This window comes from Rhinatrema bivittatum, chromosome 8 (genome assembly GCF_901001135.1).
Source record: "Rhinatrema bivittatum chromosome 8, aRhiBiv1.1, whole genome shotgun sequence".
NCBI lineage: Eukaryota > Metazoa > Chordata > Amphibia > Gymnophiona > Rhinatrematidae > Rhinatrema > Rhinatrema bivittatum.
This window is the reverse complement of record NC_042622.1, coordinates 108,970,973-108,987,663: the sequence shown is the minus strand read 5'-3', so window position 1 is coordinate 108,987,663 and position 16,691 is coordinate 108,970,973. Positions and strand designations below refer to the sequence as shown.

The 16,691-nt window shown below is 42.4% G+C and overlaps 1 protein-coding gene across 5 annotated transcripts in view; it reads left to right on the top strand.

The window, feature by feature from the left end:
* The window catches only part of PBX3 (PBX homeobox 3), a 551,690-nt gene that overhangs the window by 359,290 nt on the left and 175,709 nt on the right, over positions 1–16,691 (top strand). For all 5 annotated transcript variants that reach the window (XM_029613935.1, XM_029613931.1, XM_029613932.1 and 2 more), the window contains one exon: positions 12,107–12,348. In XM_029613935.1, coding sequence (XP_029469795.1) covers positions 12,107–12,348 — 242 coding nt within the window. The remainder of the gene's footprint in view (positions 1–12,106; positions 12,349–16,691) is intronic.

Below are 16,691 nucleotides of genomic sequence, written 5' to 3'. Positions count from 1 at the left end.
GGTATAATTATATATAGCTATATATAGAATGCAGCATAACAGAAACATATTGTTTTAAAAAAATAATATTAAGACTAGTAATTGAAAGAAATTTATCTTTACACAATACAACAATAAATCCTTGCTGTACTTGCTTTTGTATCAAAATCTCTGTAGCTTCGTTATGGATGATGTTGTATGATCTCAAGTTTTACTGCTGCTTTTTAGTCAGTTCACTGCCTGAATTCTATAGGCTTCTTGAGCTACACATTAATGAACTTGTGCTGATAAAGCAGTGCTGGGGAAAATAAGGAAAGAAACAGCTGTGCGCGGCCAGTATACAGAATATATATACAGAGACATTGTACATAGACACGTATGTATATTCCATCTTTTGAGGATAACTAGTGAACCCTGCAGTAGGGATTATAGATATTTGTGCTTAGTGGTAAACCTTAGTCTGCCATTCTTTAATAACTGCAGCAGTAAATATTAAATACAAATATTTCTCCCTAGATGATCAAGAAGAGCTGCTTTTTTTTCAATCAAATTATAATCTAGTTTGTAGGTTTTCCTTGAGACTATAAAATGTTCTACTACAGCTTTATTACTTGATGAGAAATGTTATATTTTATCTTATTTAGAAGAGGTTTAAATAAGTTCTCTGATTTCTATGTTGTGTTTTCATTCAAATTAGAGAGAGGCCCGAAAATCATGATCTGAGATGATATTTCAATCCCCTGCCCCTAACCTAGATATTTCTCATCAGGATCACCATCTGGGATCAGATAAAAATGAGCTGAAAAAATCAGAGTATGCCAAGTCTTCTGATTGAGGACATTTTTATTTTATAATTTATCAGCTCATTTACATCTGATTTGAGATGGCAACATTATAGGAAAGACCCAGGTTAGGGGTAGGGGCTTGGACTGCGATCTCAGATTGTGCGTTTCTGATCCATTTCTAATTCAAGCAAAGCACAGCTGTAATATTTGTATCCTTACATTTGTAAACCAGTACATATCTTTACCATTCACATGAGCCATGGAACTTCCATTTCAGTTATAAAATACATTTTATTTTATACTGTAATAAAATATTTTCAATAATTATCTCCTTCTCTCTGTTTCCCCAATTCCCCAGCCCCTTTCCCTGTCTGCTCAGTTTTCCTTTGCATACAAAAGTACAATACACTATGTAATCACACTCATTTATTTATTTACATGTTTTATATACCGTCATTCTATGTGAGAATCACTAGTTCATAACAGTTTACAGGAAAAACATTCATAAATAAAATTAATGTTACAATGTGGATAGACATTCATAGAAACGGAAGTAATACAATGGTAGACTTCTAACATAGGAACAGAGCTAGATTAAAGGGGTTAGCGAGGTGGGGGGTTATTGTTTAAGAAATAAATTATATAGGATATCTGAGTCATGAGGAACTGGGTGTTTCTGTCAAGTAGAAGGCATTTTTGAATAGCCAAGTTTTTAAGTCGCTTTTGAATTTCTTTTTATCTCTTAATGTTTGAAGTTCTTCAGGCATGGAATTCCATAGTTTTGGGCCAGCAATTGCGATCACTCTATCTCTAGTTAGTGTTAGATGAGAGTCTTTTAAACTCGGGATCTCTTGAGAGTAGGGATATAGCATTACTATATGATGCCACATTTAATAATTCCCAGTTTACAGGGACACTTGGAGGTTCAATCATGTGTGATGTACCTGGATACCTTCCAGTGTCTGCTGTATGCTGCTTCAGGGTCATTATATTTAGCACTGGTTTTCAGCACTTCAGGCTTTGCTGCCTTTTCACCTGAAAACCTTCAGCATTTCCTGCTATTCGTTCCTCCCTTACTAAAAGTTTGTTTTACATGAGAGAATTATTTTAAATACATATGAAGTCTTCAGAGTCCAATGTAAGAGTTATTTATATGAACCATGCAAAATTATCCAAACCCTTACTCTCCTGCAGCCTGAGTAAAGAGACTCACAGCTCAAGAAGCATACCTGACATTATCAAACTAGAAGAAATGAAAAAAAAAAAGAGGGACACAAATGAAGGAAAATTAATAATAGAAGCAAGGGTGTTCAGCATAAGCATATAGGATTGAAAGAGAGAAAATAAATTTCAAAAATAAAGAAAAAAAGATTTACTAAAATGAAAAAAAAAGTTACTGTAACATGGGTACAAAATACTACTAAGTTGAAATGAGAGAAATAAAAGGGAGATGAAACAGCAAGACTTAATCAGTGACACAACCAGAGTGAAAGAGAGAAGGAATTGCAGGAGAAAGCACTGCAAAAAGCCAGATAGAAAATGCATGAAAGACAAAAAGAGCTAAATTAAATCATAAAAGAAGCATAGAGGAGAAATAGCAGCATGTGCTCCAATCACCAGCAATTGTCCATAAACCTCATGGCACTGCTTCTGTAATAAGCTAACAAGTAGGTCCTGGCTAGATCTAAAGAAAAAACATGCTCTGCAGTGAAATGAAAAGCTAGTGCACCTGCCTGGCATTTTATGTCTACTCAAGAATCTGTCTAGAGTTTTAACTTGAATAGACGGGGTGAGAAGTTGTATTTTATTTCACTCATTTTAGCCAATGACTTTTAGACTCCCTAAATGAATTTAATAAATAGTATGTTACTGTTGTAAACCTTGTTCATCCACTATCTTCAGAACCGGCAAGAGAAATAATTTAAAAGTGACGAGACATTTTTATTAGCACACTGAAATTACATCGAATTATATTTTTACACTGAGGTGACAAGATTGAAGACATGTTTGTCAGGTGAAGTTGAAGTGGCTTCCAGCTAGGAACGATTGAGAAATAAGAGACCATGTCGGATGGTGCATATAGTATAAAAGATCAAATGATGTTTATAAAGAAGTGTGTGATATACTGCAGTTAGCATTTAAACAGCACTGCTGGAGCTTAGCTCAACATTTGGCAGTTTCTGGATATTACTGTCATGTACACTAGATGCTTCATAGAACATGTAGTACTCTTGATTAGATCGTAAGCTCCATGGAGCAGGGACTATCTCTTATATGTCTCTGTACGGCATTTCATATCTCTAGTAGCATTTTAGAAATGATAAATAGTAGTAATAATCTGCATAAAGAAAAGAAAATAAACCCTAGGAGACAGAGATCACTGGATCTAAGTGTGAAAGAGTGAACATGCTTTATGTCAGCTTCCTGCTCAAGAGGATCCAGTGTAACTAGTAACTGAATTCCTCTTTTGAACATACTTAGGGCTGGATTTTCTAACTTCGCGGAGCTCCCTGAATTTGGCGGTAACAGGGGGCGGGGGGTGAAGCGGGGGGCGGGCCTGCGAAAGCCAGCAGCAATCGCACCACTGCGGTGTTATCGCTGCCGGCTTTCGCACCCAATAGCGCCATCGTGAAAGGTGGTGCTATTTGGTGCGCTACTGGCGGCAATAACATGGCTTACCTTATCGCCGCCAGCAAAGTCTTCGCAGAGTCCGCTCCGACTCCTTCTCTTCTAGTGCCGCCCCAACTCTGCCCCTTTTTAGCTGTCGCTCGCGAAAAGGTAGGAAAATGACTCCCTTAGTTTGATTGGGATGGATACTTTTTGTTTATATTTTAAATGTTAATATTGAATATTTTGGCTTTATTGTTTCTTTTTGGTAATTCACCCCCCCCCCCCCCCCCCAAATAGTACGCCTAGGTGGCTATCACTTGGCCAAGGGATGTTTCTCATTAGGATCTGCTGGTTACATCCTAGTGACTCAGACTGACCACTTTTGGAGACGGGATGCTGGGTTTGATGGAACTTTGATCTGACTCAGCATAGCATATCTTATGTTCTTAAGTTTCCTCCAAGGTACATCATCAGCAATATTCATTGGCTGGCAAGAATTGATACAAAAGTGGCAGTTGTATTCCCTTTCTTCTTACCTAGATCTGGGTACACCACCTCCAAAATGTGATAGGATCTCATCAGCTCTAACAGATGGGGGTTTTGAACCAGGATCCCTGCACCAAAACATTGCAAATTGAGCCATGGAGTTAGCGCTGGCTTTGATGACTTTTAATCCTTTCTAATTGTAGTGCAGTCTTCTTATTATCAATAGTACTTCTCCAGCACTGATGTTTCCATTAACCAGAATCTTTTTTTCTTCTTAAAAAACAACAAAAATATACCTTGAATTTTACAGTACTAATGACCTTGTTGCAGGAATGTTATGTGGCCTAATTAAAATCCTGAGTATTCAAGTATACTCTGTAGTACTCAGATTAGCATCAGAGACATCATTTTAAAAATTCTCAACTTGAAGCAAATGATAGAATCAACCTGCTTTTCTTTGATATATTTCAATATTCATGGTATTTTTATATACCAAGTAGAAGGTAAAAACTCATTATTTGAAAATCATACAAAACAAATGGATCATAATGTCAAATAGGAAGGCTGTTGCTACTTCCTTCATTACAAGATTTCTCTCTTTCTGGCTTTTAATGATTTTGAAATCAAGGAGTGAGTTTTTAAACTGTAGATCTGCCTAGATTCCATGATTATTATTTTTTTAATTTATTTAAAAGTAATCTGCTGTGAATTTCCATTTAATTTTTGTGAAAAATCCCTATTTTCTTTGGGGGAGGGTGGAGACATGCTGCCCATCTATCTTTATTGGATAATTTTTATTATCTTACTTTTTCTCTTCTCAAGGCTGAGAAGAGAAGACCTCAAGGCTGCAACAACTGCTGTGCAGTCAAGGATGCCAGCTGCATAGTCCCGGAGGCTACATGGGGGGCAGCCCAGCCTCTGATCTTGGCCCTGTTTTCTTAGCATGGGGTCGGAGTGTGGGGCCAAGCCAGATGAATAGTGGTCACTCTGGAGGCAGAGGGGTAGGGCTGGCAGTGAGGTTAAAGAGGCTGGAACAATGCAAGCCTGGTTTCTTTCTTTGCTGCTTGTTGACAGTGGGTCCCACCCATGCTCTGCTTGGAACATTGAGCCATGGTTAGTGGAGGTAGGGATGTATTTGTTCCAACTTTGGTGGAAACTAGGGCTCATCTGGGCATCTATGTGATATATACCTAGTATTATGTGACTGGATGCTCCTGACCCTCCTTTTCTTGTGTCAAAACTTCTCCTAAACCCTACTCTAAGGTATTTCTCTTGAAATGAAAGAACTGATACAATTGGGGCTCGTTAAAACCTGTTCTGAGCAAGGGGCCCACTTCCATTCTTTAAAGGCCTCTTCTAACACCTCGGATCAGTTAACCTTCTCCTGTGCCTTCTTTAGCAGCAAGCAGCTCAGAAGCTCTGTAGGAATGTGCATTTATTTGAAATTAATAGGTAACACATGACAAATGAGTCCATATTTGTTTCATTTGTGTCCCCTGAAACAAATGAAGGAATCCCACAATTGAAACAAAAAATATTTGTCTCATTTGTTTATGTTGCCCATTCAAGTCTATGGCCCACTGAAGTCTAAGCTATGTACTGCTGATAAAATAAACAATAAGGCTTACTTCTGCATTGTTTTCCTGAGTTGCCAAGTTATCCCTTTTATGCTCCTCTTTTAAACACCTCTTTACCGTTCCCTCTCATAAGATGATACGTTTAAAGGATACCCGAGAACAGATGTTTTAGGCTGCTGCGCCCACCCTCTGGAATAAGTTCCGGAAACATTAAAAGCCGAGAAGGATTACTTATGCTTTAGAAAATCTTTGAAGGCCCATTTATTCATTAAGGCATTCAACTTGCCACTTGAGGTTAAGAGCTGATTTCCTATGGGCTTCTTGCAAGAATTATAAACTCACCAGGTAGGCACCATAGTGCCTATAGTTTGGTTGTTGTTTATTTCATTGTTTTGAATATGGCTATTTGCTATACTTAAAATTCATATTGTTTATTCTGACTTATTATGAATGTTTTTACTATAACCCACTGAGTTTTGTATATTAGTGGGCAATAAATAAATAAAAATTATGCTGTTATCTATCAAGTTTCAGTAAATTAATTTCTCTGAGGACAAGCAGGATGGTAGTCCTCGCACATGGGTGACATCATCAGATGGAGCCCGGCATAGAACTTTGATCTCAAAGAATCTATAACTTTCAAATATGCTCTACTAAGCATGTGCAGCCGTAGTCATCACCTTGCCCCCTAGGCAGAGTCCCTCAATCTCCTTTTTTTCACGGAGCCGTGTGGTCATGGGAGCAATGTGTCTCATGGTATTCAGCTTTTCTCTTTCCTCACGGTTTTTGTGATTTTTTTTCTAGAGCTGCAGCTGTTTTCTTTCCTTTACCTTATGGTAGTTCTATTTCTTTTCCTTTTTCTATTTCTTCTTTCCTCTGTCTGCCAGCTGCATGGCGGGCCTTAGTGGCTGTGCAGTTTGGCAGAGTCTATTTCTATCCCATATTAAAAAAAAAAAAATAAAATACTGCACCAGCAGTTTAGTATCTGTGTCCTCTTCTTGCTCTGTCTGATTTTGTACCTTTGTCAGGTGCTGGCAGACTGACTGAATGCAGTCCATGGGTAATCCATGTAAGACGCTGAGCCTGGGGACTCACCTGAATTCTACCCAGGCAGGAGTTCAATGTCATTTCACCGATCGGTCGGCATCGATGGAGGTTCAGACAGTGCAGTGATCGAGGGCCACACTGTTCCTATGGGGGGAGGGAAAGCTCATCCTTCTCTCATTCATATGAGCTAGTTTCCAGGGGCAGGGGCCCTGGATGATGTAGCCTCCCCTCCTGCTTGAAGGTATGGCAGTGCAGTCTCCTTGTGAGAGAGGGTGAGCAGGAGCCTGGGCAAGCAGCTTGCGGCTGCACCTTTGGTGCCATGCCAGATAATGGTTGCCCATGCACATCTGTGACCAGTGCACTGTTGATCTGACACATCAACGTCAGGACCATGTCGAGGACCAGGACTGCCACTGAGTGCCATGGTCATCCTTGACACCATTACAGTGCTGTGGCGCCCTCGATGCCATCTGGCTGCATGACCGCCTTCGATGCCATAAGGGCCTTTTGTATTGTAGGCATCTGTGGATGTGGAGTCTCGATGCACTGGAGTCACTGAGTGCCTTGGAGTAGCGGCACCGACCTCTAGTATCGGGGACCAGGTCTGCCATTAATCGCCATGGTCCCCCTTGGTGCCATTGGAGCTGCCTTCAATGTCGATGCTCTCGATGCCATTGGTGTCCTCTGTGCCATAGATGCTCTCCATGCCTCGGTGCCTTCGATGCCCTTGATCCCATTGAGGTGTGCGAGTGGCCACCCTGTATGCCTTTGAGGTATGTCACCTCGATGATACAGCAGTCCTCGATGCTGTCAAAGTGCGAAGCCTCGATAACGCGGCAGCCCCAATGCCGTTGAGGTGCTTGGCCTCAATGCTGCGGCTGCCCTCGATGCCATTGAGGTTCATTTATTTATTTATTAGCTTTTATATATCGACATTCGTGGGTAGATCATGCCGGTTTACAATATAACTGAAGGAGGAAATTACAAAAAACCAGGGTGGGGGGAAGAGGGAGCAGATAGGAAGAGAGAAGGAGCGAGAGAAGAGAGGGAAAAACAGGAAGAAGAGAAAAGGAACAGTACCTAATGGAAAACAACAGAGGAAACATAATGAGTAGCATTGCAAATTATATACTCAATTAGGGACAATGTGTAAACTTATCCACTGTGGATAACCTTATATAAATTATACACTCCAAACAGTATTATATACAATAATAACCAAAAGTATTATATACAATAATATACATTATCTTTAACTAGTACATACAGGAGACACTATATATGACATTACAAATTATATGTTCAGAAAGGCAACTATGTATAGACTAGCAGGATTGCTATAGGGAAAAGTAAGGGTTAAAGGAAAGCGGAGGGGGTAAATAAAGAGGGGTATAAATGGTTGCTATAGGGAAAAAGAAGGGTTTGAGGAGAGGGGAAGGGGTATGGGGAAATAAGGGGTATATAAGGAGGTACAGCAAATGGGAGACAAAACAGAGGATAATTAAAAGGAATAAAGGAGAAGGCTATGAGTACTTTAATGACAAGGGCTCTTTCTCTGAAGGAGTAGAGGGAGCAGGCCTTGATGCCTGAGCCATCGTGTTGTAGAGCTGCCCCGATATCATCGATGCCCTCTATGCCATTGAGGTGCGGGGCTGTCATAGAGGCATCGGGCACGTTGGCCACCAATGCCTTTCATTGCCACTATCAAGCACCACCAACAAGCTGCTGGGATCGTCAATGAGCGCCCTGGTCATCCCCGAGGCTGTTGACCATTTGTTTATGTTTCCTATTCAAGTCTATGGCCCACTGAAGTCTAAGCTATGTACTGCTGATAAAATAAACAATAAGGCTTACTTCTGCATTGTTTTCCTGAGTTGCCAATTATCCCTTTCGTCCCTGAGTGCCACTGAAGCCCTTGAGCGACAGGGATTTTGGCCTTAAATGGATCAAGTGCCAGGGTTGCCATTTACTCAAGGCACCCTGATACACCGAAGCATACAGGCATAGTGGTCTGGTACCCTCGAGGGAGTAGTATTCAGGAAGTGAGTTGCTGGCTCAGTGGGGAAGGCATACGCCTTCCACCCAGGTGGAGAGGGTTCAAACCTCACCTGAGGACTTGTACAGAAAAATAACTTTAAACTACTATTTGAGTTCCTGAGTAACCAGGGCAGCTCATACAGGGTTGGACCCTGGAATGGACACAATTAACAAGGTGCGGACCGGTGAAAGCATCACAGGTGGTCCCATAGACGATGTTGGAGATCCAAGAGAATCTCTTAGACAGGAATAGCCATAATTTTAGGAGCATCAACAAACTGGAGGACTTCCAAGGTTTTATGACGTGTGCCTTCCTCTGTGACCAGGTCAAAAGGGATTGTCTCTGACATTTCCTTTATAAAATTAGGAAAGGAGAGGTCTTCTGGGGGAGACCATCTCCTTTCTTCTGGAGGAGATGGTTCTGATAGAATGTCCTCTGTAGAAGTGTCAGTTTCAACATCCTCCCATGGGTCATACGGGGTCTCTGGCTGAGTTCCCGAGGGAGGGAAAAGAGCTGGTACTGCAGGACATGTTGTCATCGATGAATCCCTCGATGGCCTCGATGGAGGATGCAGTGGCACCGATGAAGGTTTCGGTGGCATCGAGGGGAATCATGGGTGTCTGGGTCACAAGAGGTCCGACGGACCAGGAACCAGTTCTGGCATCAGTGGAAGAGGTGCTGGAAAAGGACTGGAGTCCGTACCTTCATCTTCTGAGGACTCCGGAATGGGTATTGGGGGTTTCGGTGAATCAATAGGTTGTTTCAGCATTGACGGCCCAGGCTGGGTCGGAAGGGCACTGATGAGTGTGTCCAGATGGTCGAGTAGCGGTGTAAATATCGATGGTTCCAGTGTCGGTGCCGGTATGAGGGCTGGCATCGATGGCGGCTGTAGGTTCCGGAGGGCATCGAGGATCGCCTGTCGGACAAGCATGTCCAACTCCTCCCTGGACGCTGGTGTGGATAACACAGCTGCAGGGAAAGGCAGGCTAGGCACTACTGGCACCTCCACAGGTGTTTGTGGGGGCTCAGTATCCGGCACCAATATCGGTGGGGGATCGCCTCGGTATCTCAGGTGGAGAGAAGATTGGAAGCTCCTCTACCCAAACATAAGAACTTAAGAATGTCCGCTTCACAGTCGGCTCGATAGCCATCGATGCCAATGCGGTGTTGGTACCGGCACCGGGAGTGGAATCGCGTCGGTGATGGTGACGGTATTTCCCTTGGTGCTCAGTCTGGTTCCTTCTCTGGCACCGAGGAAGATGATGCCGATGCCTTAGATGTTGTCTGTGACGGATGGTTACCTCTGCCTTGGTGCTCCCGACAAGGTTTGTTGATGGATTTTTTCGATGTTCCTGCCGGTAACGACTAGGCAGACATCGATGGAGTTATCTTGATTTTGAAAAGAGACTCCATCTTGTCCAGGCGAGCCCGCCTGCCCTTTGGGGTCATTTGAGCACAGCTTGGGCATCGGCGAACGTCGTGTGATGAGCCGAGGCACAGCACACAGACATCATGCGGGTCGGTAATCGCCATGGTACAGGGACACTCCAGACATTTTCGAAAACCTGTCACCATGATGGAAAAAAGGGGCCGCAAAAACAATCGATGGCCTGCGAACACTGAGAAAGGGGGAGCAGGAACCGACTGAAGATGGTGGAATTTACTCACCAAACGATGAAAAAACAATGTTGCGATGGGAGACCCCTATGAGGAAACTTTTTTGTGAAGTAAACTTTAAGTTTTTCAGTGAGAAAAAATAGTGAGAAAATTCTCACAGACCTCCTAACTGCGAGGCAAACTGCAGCAAGGAAAAAAAGAGACTTAAGGGAGACCCCTGTGGCTACAGGGATTATGGCATGCTGGGCATGCTCAGTGTGCCAGTCAAAAGTTCTAGAAACTTTGACAGAAAAGTTTTTTGTGATAGGGCTCCGTCCAGTGATGTCACCCACATGTGAGGACTATATCCTGCTGTCCTGGGAGAACACCTGATACAGGTAAGCAACTCTGCTTTATGATGATATATGGTTCTAGATGCCCACTTACATGTTTTTATGGCAGAGATGGGCCCTGCATGTACCACTGAAGTGAACAAGACACCAAAATTTAAATTGGTGCAGAGGATCTGACCACCACTTGCTCTTATGGCTGGAGTAGGACCTTCATACCCATGATGAAGTTGAAATGGGCAGATTGGGCCTATAATATCTCACATGGCTGTATAGTGCTTCCAGACCCACAAAAGTTAACACTGCCTAAATTTGAAGTTAAGGGGGGGGGGGGGAGGTAAAATATGTACCTTGTCCCTCAGTAGATTGAGAAGGCATCTCCTACAACAAGGCAGTAACCAACCTAATCAATTTAATTAAAATCAAATGAATGAATCCCAATTACAAAGAAAGAGATTACTTAGTTTGTGTTAATAAAACTGCTGCTATGCATTTACCCAAAAACCCAAAGTTAGTTTTCTAGCTAGGGACTGCATGGAGTGAGTGTTGGGGGGAATGAAATTCAGATGTTGGGGAGGTGAGGGTATAGAGTAGAAGAAGAAGTTCCAGAGCCAAGGGTCTGGCTAGACAGGGTTGTGATAGCTGATTAGTCAAATCTTTATATGCTAGATATATTTAATCAATAGATAGATTGCAATTACAGGAGAGATTATCTAGCTGAAGAAAAACATTGCATTATTTCTGTTTATTTTTCAATTTTGGAAGCTCTCAATGAAAAGCTGTAAATGTTTTGTAAAATGACAATTGCCATACGTGTCTTAATCTGTTATTCCTGTTAAGCAGAATTTTATAAACTTCAACATCTCATCTGATGATAAAAATATCCTTTAGATATATCCTAGCAATAATGCATATAGAATGTACATTAATTGCATACCAAGTACACACTCTGATTGTGATGACATATGAAATCCCTCTGTGATGACATATTTGATTGTAATGTCGTGTATGACCATTTTCTGCAGTCCTACTAGAAAAGTTTATTCAGATTAATCGTACATACTTGGTATGGTGAACCGCTATCTGGCTAGATGACCTCTGTTTGTCTGACCACTTTGGCTAAATAAAGGACCATTTTTTAAAATTTTTTTGCCTGTTGCTTCGTGATACTGTTTGATTTTGGTGAAGACTTTTTGTGTATCCTCAGCTGATGATTGCCTGTTTGAACTACCACTCATCCATTGACTGGCTGGTTTGAGCCTGTCCCCAGTTGCTCATTAGGAGGCTCAAATCTACTACTCATTTACTGATTGGTTATCCCAAGCGTATCCTTGTTGCTGATTGGGTGGGTCAATCCCACCATTCAGCCACTGATTGATCAAGCAGAGAACAATCATCAGTTGCTCTCCCAACGAACACAGAGGAGCAAATCATAATGAACCTGGTAGCACTATTTAGTCATGATTTCTATATGGGAGATTTGCACAAAGGAAACACAAAACTTGTATCATTTTCTAAGCTTTCTCACTTTCACAGAGAAAATGTGACTTGTCTAAAACCCCAAACTACGTTTTCCAATGTATGTTTCTTTGACTTATATCTCAGTTTGAAAAAAAATCATTATTGTTTTCCTTGTAGGTCTCAGCATCCGAGGAGCCCAGGAGGAGGATCCTCCAGATCCTCAACTAATGAGACTGGACAATATGCTTTTGGCAGAAGGGGTTTCAGGACCTGAGAAAGGTGGTGGATCGGCAGCGGCAGCAGCAGCAGCAGCAGCTTCTGGAGGGACTGCAGATAACTCTATTGAACACTCAGATTATAGAGCCAAACTGACCCAGATCAGACAAATCTATCACACAGAACTGGAAAAATATGAGCAGGTTAGAAACATGTAATTCATTTGACTTTGTTTTGCTGGCTAATGAGAATTATTCTGTTTCCATATCTCAGTTCTGTATGATTTTATCATTAGTAATATTTGTGAAAGGCATTGTTTTAACTTTTTAACCACATTCTATATTGTCTTGTTTAGATTGTTTTCTTCTGTGTACATGCTGTTAACACTAAAATTGTTATAGTAAGCTTTAATAGTAAGTGAATATTTGTCAGATCAGGGGCCAGGAATTATGACACTTAAAGGTAGATTTTAAGAGCTGTGCATGTGTGCACGTTTGCCTATGCATGGACATGGACGCGCCAATTTTATAACATCTGCGCGTCTATGTTTGCATGTTATAAAATCTGCTACCCACATGCACGATTTTATATCGACGCGCACGAATGCCGTCTCGCGCACGTGAGAGGATTTAGTAGATGCACACAGTGACACATTAGGGCCTATTTCTCTGTTCCTTCCCAGTTTGCCCCTGTAAAAGAGTGGACTTTCTAAACCCCCTCCCTAACCTGCCTCCCTTATAACTTACTAGCCACGACCCCTAAAACCCCACTGACTACCCTAGATTTTTTTGTTTTACTACTTATCCTCAGTCCATAGCAGCAGCAAATTATGCGGTCATCGGATCCCAGTGCGCGCTTGTGCGTGACACTGACTTAATGGTGCTGTTCTGGCCCGTTCATGCCCGGGCCCGCCCCTTTTTGCAAAAATCTTTCCAATAAACGTACCAGGAGATACACGCATGGCTGAGGGCCTTTTAAAATCTGTGAGGCCTGTGCACTTCCGGCTTGGCTGTGCATAGGGTTTTAAAAATATACTTGTTTGGTTCCAGTTCTGACTCTGTCATTGACTGTATGTGATTTTAATCAAATCACTAGCATCCAGTGCTTTAATTCACCCAATGCTAGTTAAGTAATAGTGAAATCCTCTTCAAATCTTTCCAAACTGTAAGCTGCTCTGTGCTGTGCATGTACTGAAATAAGTTTAAAGCCATTTATGTTCTAAAAGTGGTTGTAGATATTATCGAAAATGCATTGATTGTAATGTGCTTTTAAAGAAAGGTTATATCTAAATGCAAATGATTTATTTTCAAATTTAAAAAAGGGTAGAGACTTTACAAAGTAGATCTATCAATGTACTCTAATGTATTGCTTTTCTTTAATTAAAATATCAACTCGGATTTTTTCCCTATAACTTGTTCTTATCAAAGGTATCCTGTACATAAGCATTACAGAAGTCATTTAATTTTTTTTCTAATTTCATTGCAGTGCAGAAACCTCTACTTAAATATATTTGCTGTAGAAATATACCAATCAAATGATGTATATTTCTAAGACTGCTGGAATACTTATTTATTAAAGATGTGAGTGAACACAATTGTAGACTCACCTTGCCATAATTAAGGGGCCTGTTTACTAAAAGGCATAACTGGCAACATAGGCATTTTTTTTTCAAAATAGTTTTTATTAGTGAGAAGCATTAATGCATGTTCATGAACTTGTGTTAAAATCTAATGCACAAACTTTCCCATCACATGTTAAATATTTAAATAAGCTGCTAAAATTCAAAATCATGCAAAGCAGTAAATTTAAAAGTAGCATTGCTTGTGCATCTGCATTAACGCAAAACTTCAACTACACCTCTAAAAGTATAGTTAAACATATTTGCACTGAAAGCGTGTGTTTTTACGGCTCGTTATTGCAGCACTTGAATGTGCTGTGTACTTAAAGACATAAAGCATTTAGTCAATAGTGCATTCATCCTTCTGATATAACACACGCTTTTAACATACTTTACTAGGGCCAGCACATCCATAGCAGGAAACCCAAGGGCCAGCACATTCCAGTGATGTCAGGTAGCTAGGTGTTTAAACCCAGCCGCCACTGCAGTAAGGCACCTCAGCAAAGGGCCTCCTGCCTTCTCAATGTTATTCCTGATAACATGTACCTGTAGGACACTTTCACAATGTAACATCCTGAAATTGTATAGTGCATGTTTGAATATATTCTGGATGTGCTTATGTAAACAGAGCCTTGTAAAACAAATGACTATTGTCTTTACTGATGCCAAGGTCTGCAGCTACACTATGAAAGGTGGATGCTATATAGAATTCATTTCTGAATATTTGAACAGTAGAAAGTATTATTATTTAATGTCCCAACTAGTTTGGCCCATTGAGTAATTTTGCAGAGAAGCTGAATATCAGAAAGAAAATATACATTAATGTGGACAAGGACACATTACTTTGGGGGCATACTTTATATTATGACAGAGCTTCCCAAACATGTCCTAGGGACTCCATAACCAGTTGCATTTTCAGGATAATGGATTGCATGAGATTAATTTGCATACAGTGGAGACCCAGTATATGCAAATTTATCTCATGAATATTTATTGTGATAATCTGACTGGCCGTGGAGTCCCCAGGCAGGTTTGGGAAGCCCTATATTGTGATGGACAGCTATCTTCATGTTCTCTTGTCTCTAACAGTAAAATTTCAACAGCCTGTTACATTTGGCTGATCATGGGATAGGCCCACAACTGGCCGCACTCAATTGCAGGCCCCAGTGCTTCTCGCGGCTCTGATGCTGCCATCTCATTCCCGCTGGCCTCCCCCCTTAGGTGCACGTGTGCGGCACCTAAATGGGCACCATAGCAGGAAACCCCAGGGCCAACACGTTCCAGTGATGTCAGGTAGATAGGTATTTAAACCCAGCTGCTACTCCAGTAATGTACCTCAGCAAGGGGTCTCCTGCCTTCTCAGCAGTGCATGATACCGTGTTCCTGTTCCTGTGTTCCAGTCTGCCCTATTCCTGTGTTCTTTCCTGCCTTATTCCTTGTCCAGCCTTACCCTGCTTTCCAGCCCTGCCTTGACCAGCCTTGCCTGTCCTCCTGCCCCCAGCCATCTGTCTTTTCTGTCCTTGGACTGTCCACCTAGTATTGACATCACCCTTGGACTTTGACCATGCTTGCCTCTGCCTGGTATTGACCTCAGCTTTGGACCTTGACCACCTTTGCTTACCACTCACCCAGACCCTTCCCTGTCTCTGCTGCCTACCCAGACCCCAGCTTGTTCCTGGACTCTCGCTTGCCTGACCACCCATGTGACCCATTTAAGTCCTGCTGGCCATCAGAACCCAAAGTCTCAACCTGAGGGGGAAGTGACTGGTATAGGTGAAGCTCCAGCCTGTCCTACCTCAGGGTGTGTTTGTCAGCTATCAGCTGACAAACGTGCCCTGTCAACCACACCACAGCACTAAGAGCTCACAATCTTCACGCTATCACACAGCCTTAGTATTTTTGATTGAAAGCTAAAAATGAAAGGCAAAGAAAAATGTTTTGGTATACATGCAGTCAGCTGGTCAACTTATAGTATATAATTATTCATTCACTTTATAATCAAAGTAACATTTATATAATATACCTGTGCAGTAGGATAGTATTAGAAGAGGAGGGATATGAGCAATCTGACTTAAGCAGAAAAGAAATTCCTACTAGCTCAGTTGAGGGAGCTGCTCTTTTATCTCAGTGGTAGAGTTCTGGTGTACAACCAGAAGATCACAAGTTCAAATATCATAAGAACATAAGAACATAAGAAAATGCCATACTGGGTCAGACCAAGGGTCCATCAAGCCCAGCATCCTGTTTCCAACAGTGGTCAATCCAGGCCATAAGAACCTGGCAAGTACCCCAAAACTAAGTCTATTCCATGTTACCATTGCTAATGGCAGTGGCTATTCTCTAAGGGCTGGATTTTAAAAGCCCTGCTCATGTAAATCCGGCCGGATTTACACGCGCAGGGCACTCGCGCGCCAGCACACCTATTGGGCCAGATTTTAAAAGCCCTGCGCGCGTAAATCCAGCCGGATTTACGCGCGCAGGGCACTCGCACGCTGGCGCGCCTATTTTGCATAGGCCGCCAGCGCGCGCATAGCCCCGGGACGCGCGTAAGTCCCGGGGCTTCGTAAAAGGGGCGGGAGGGGGTGTGTCCGGGGTTCAGGGGGCGGTTCGGGGCAGGACTGGGGGCGTGGTGCTGGCCCGGAGGCGTGGTCGAGGCTTCCAGACCAGCCCCCGGGTTGGGTGATGGTGCGCCAGGAACCCGCTGGCGCAGATTTACATCTGCTTTCGGCAGGCATAAATCTGCTAGCAAAGGTGGTGGGGGGGTTTTAAGATAGGGCTGGGGGAGTGGGTTAGGAAGGGGAAGGGAGGGGAAGGTGAGGGGAGGCGGAAGGAAAGTTCCCTCCGAGGTCGCTCCAATTTCGGAGTGGCCTCGGAGGGAACAGGCAGTGCGCGCCTGGCTCAGCGTGCGCAGGTTGCACAAATGTGCCC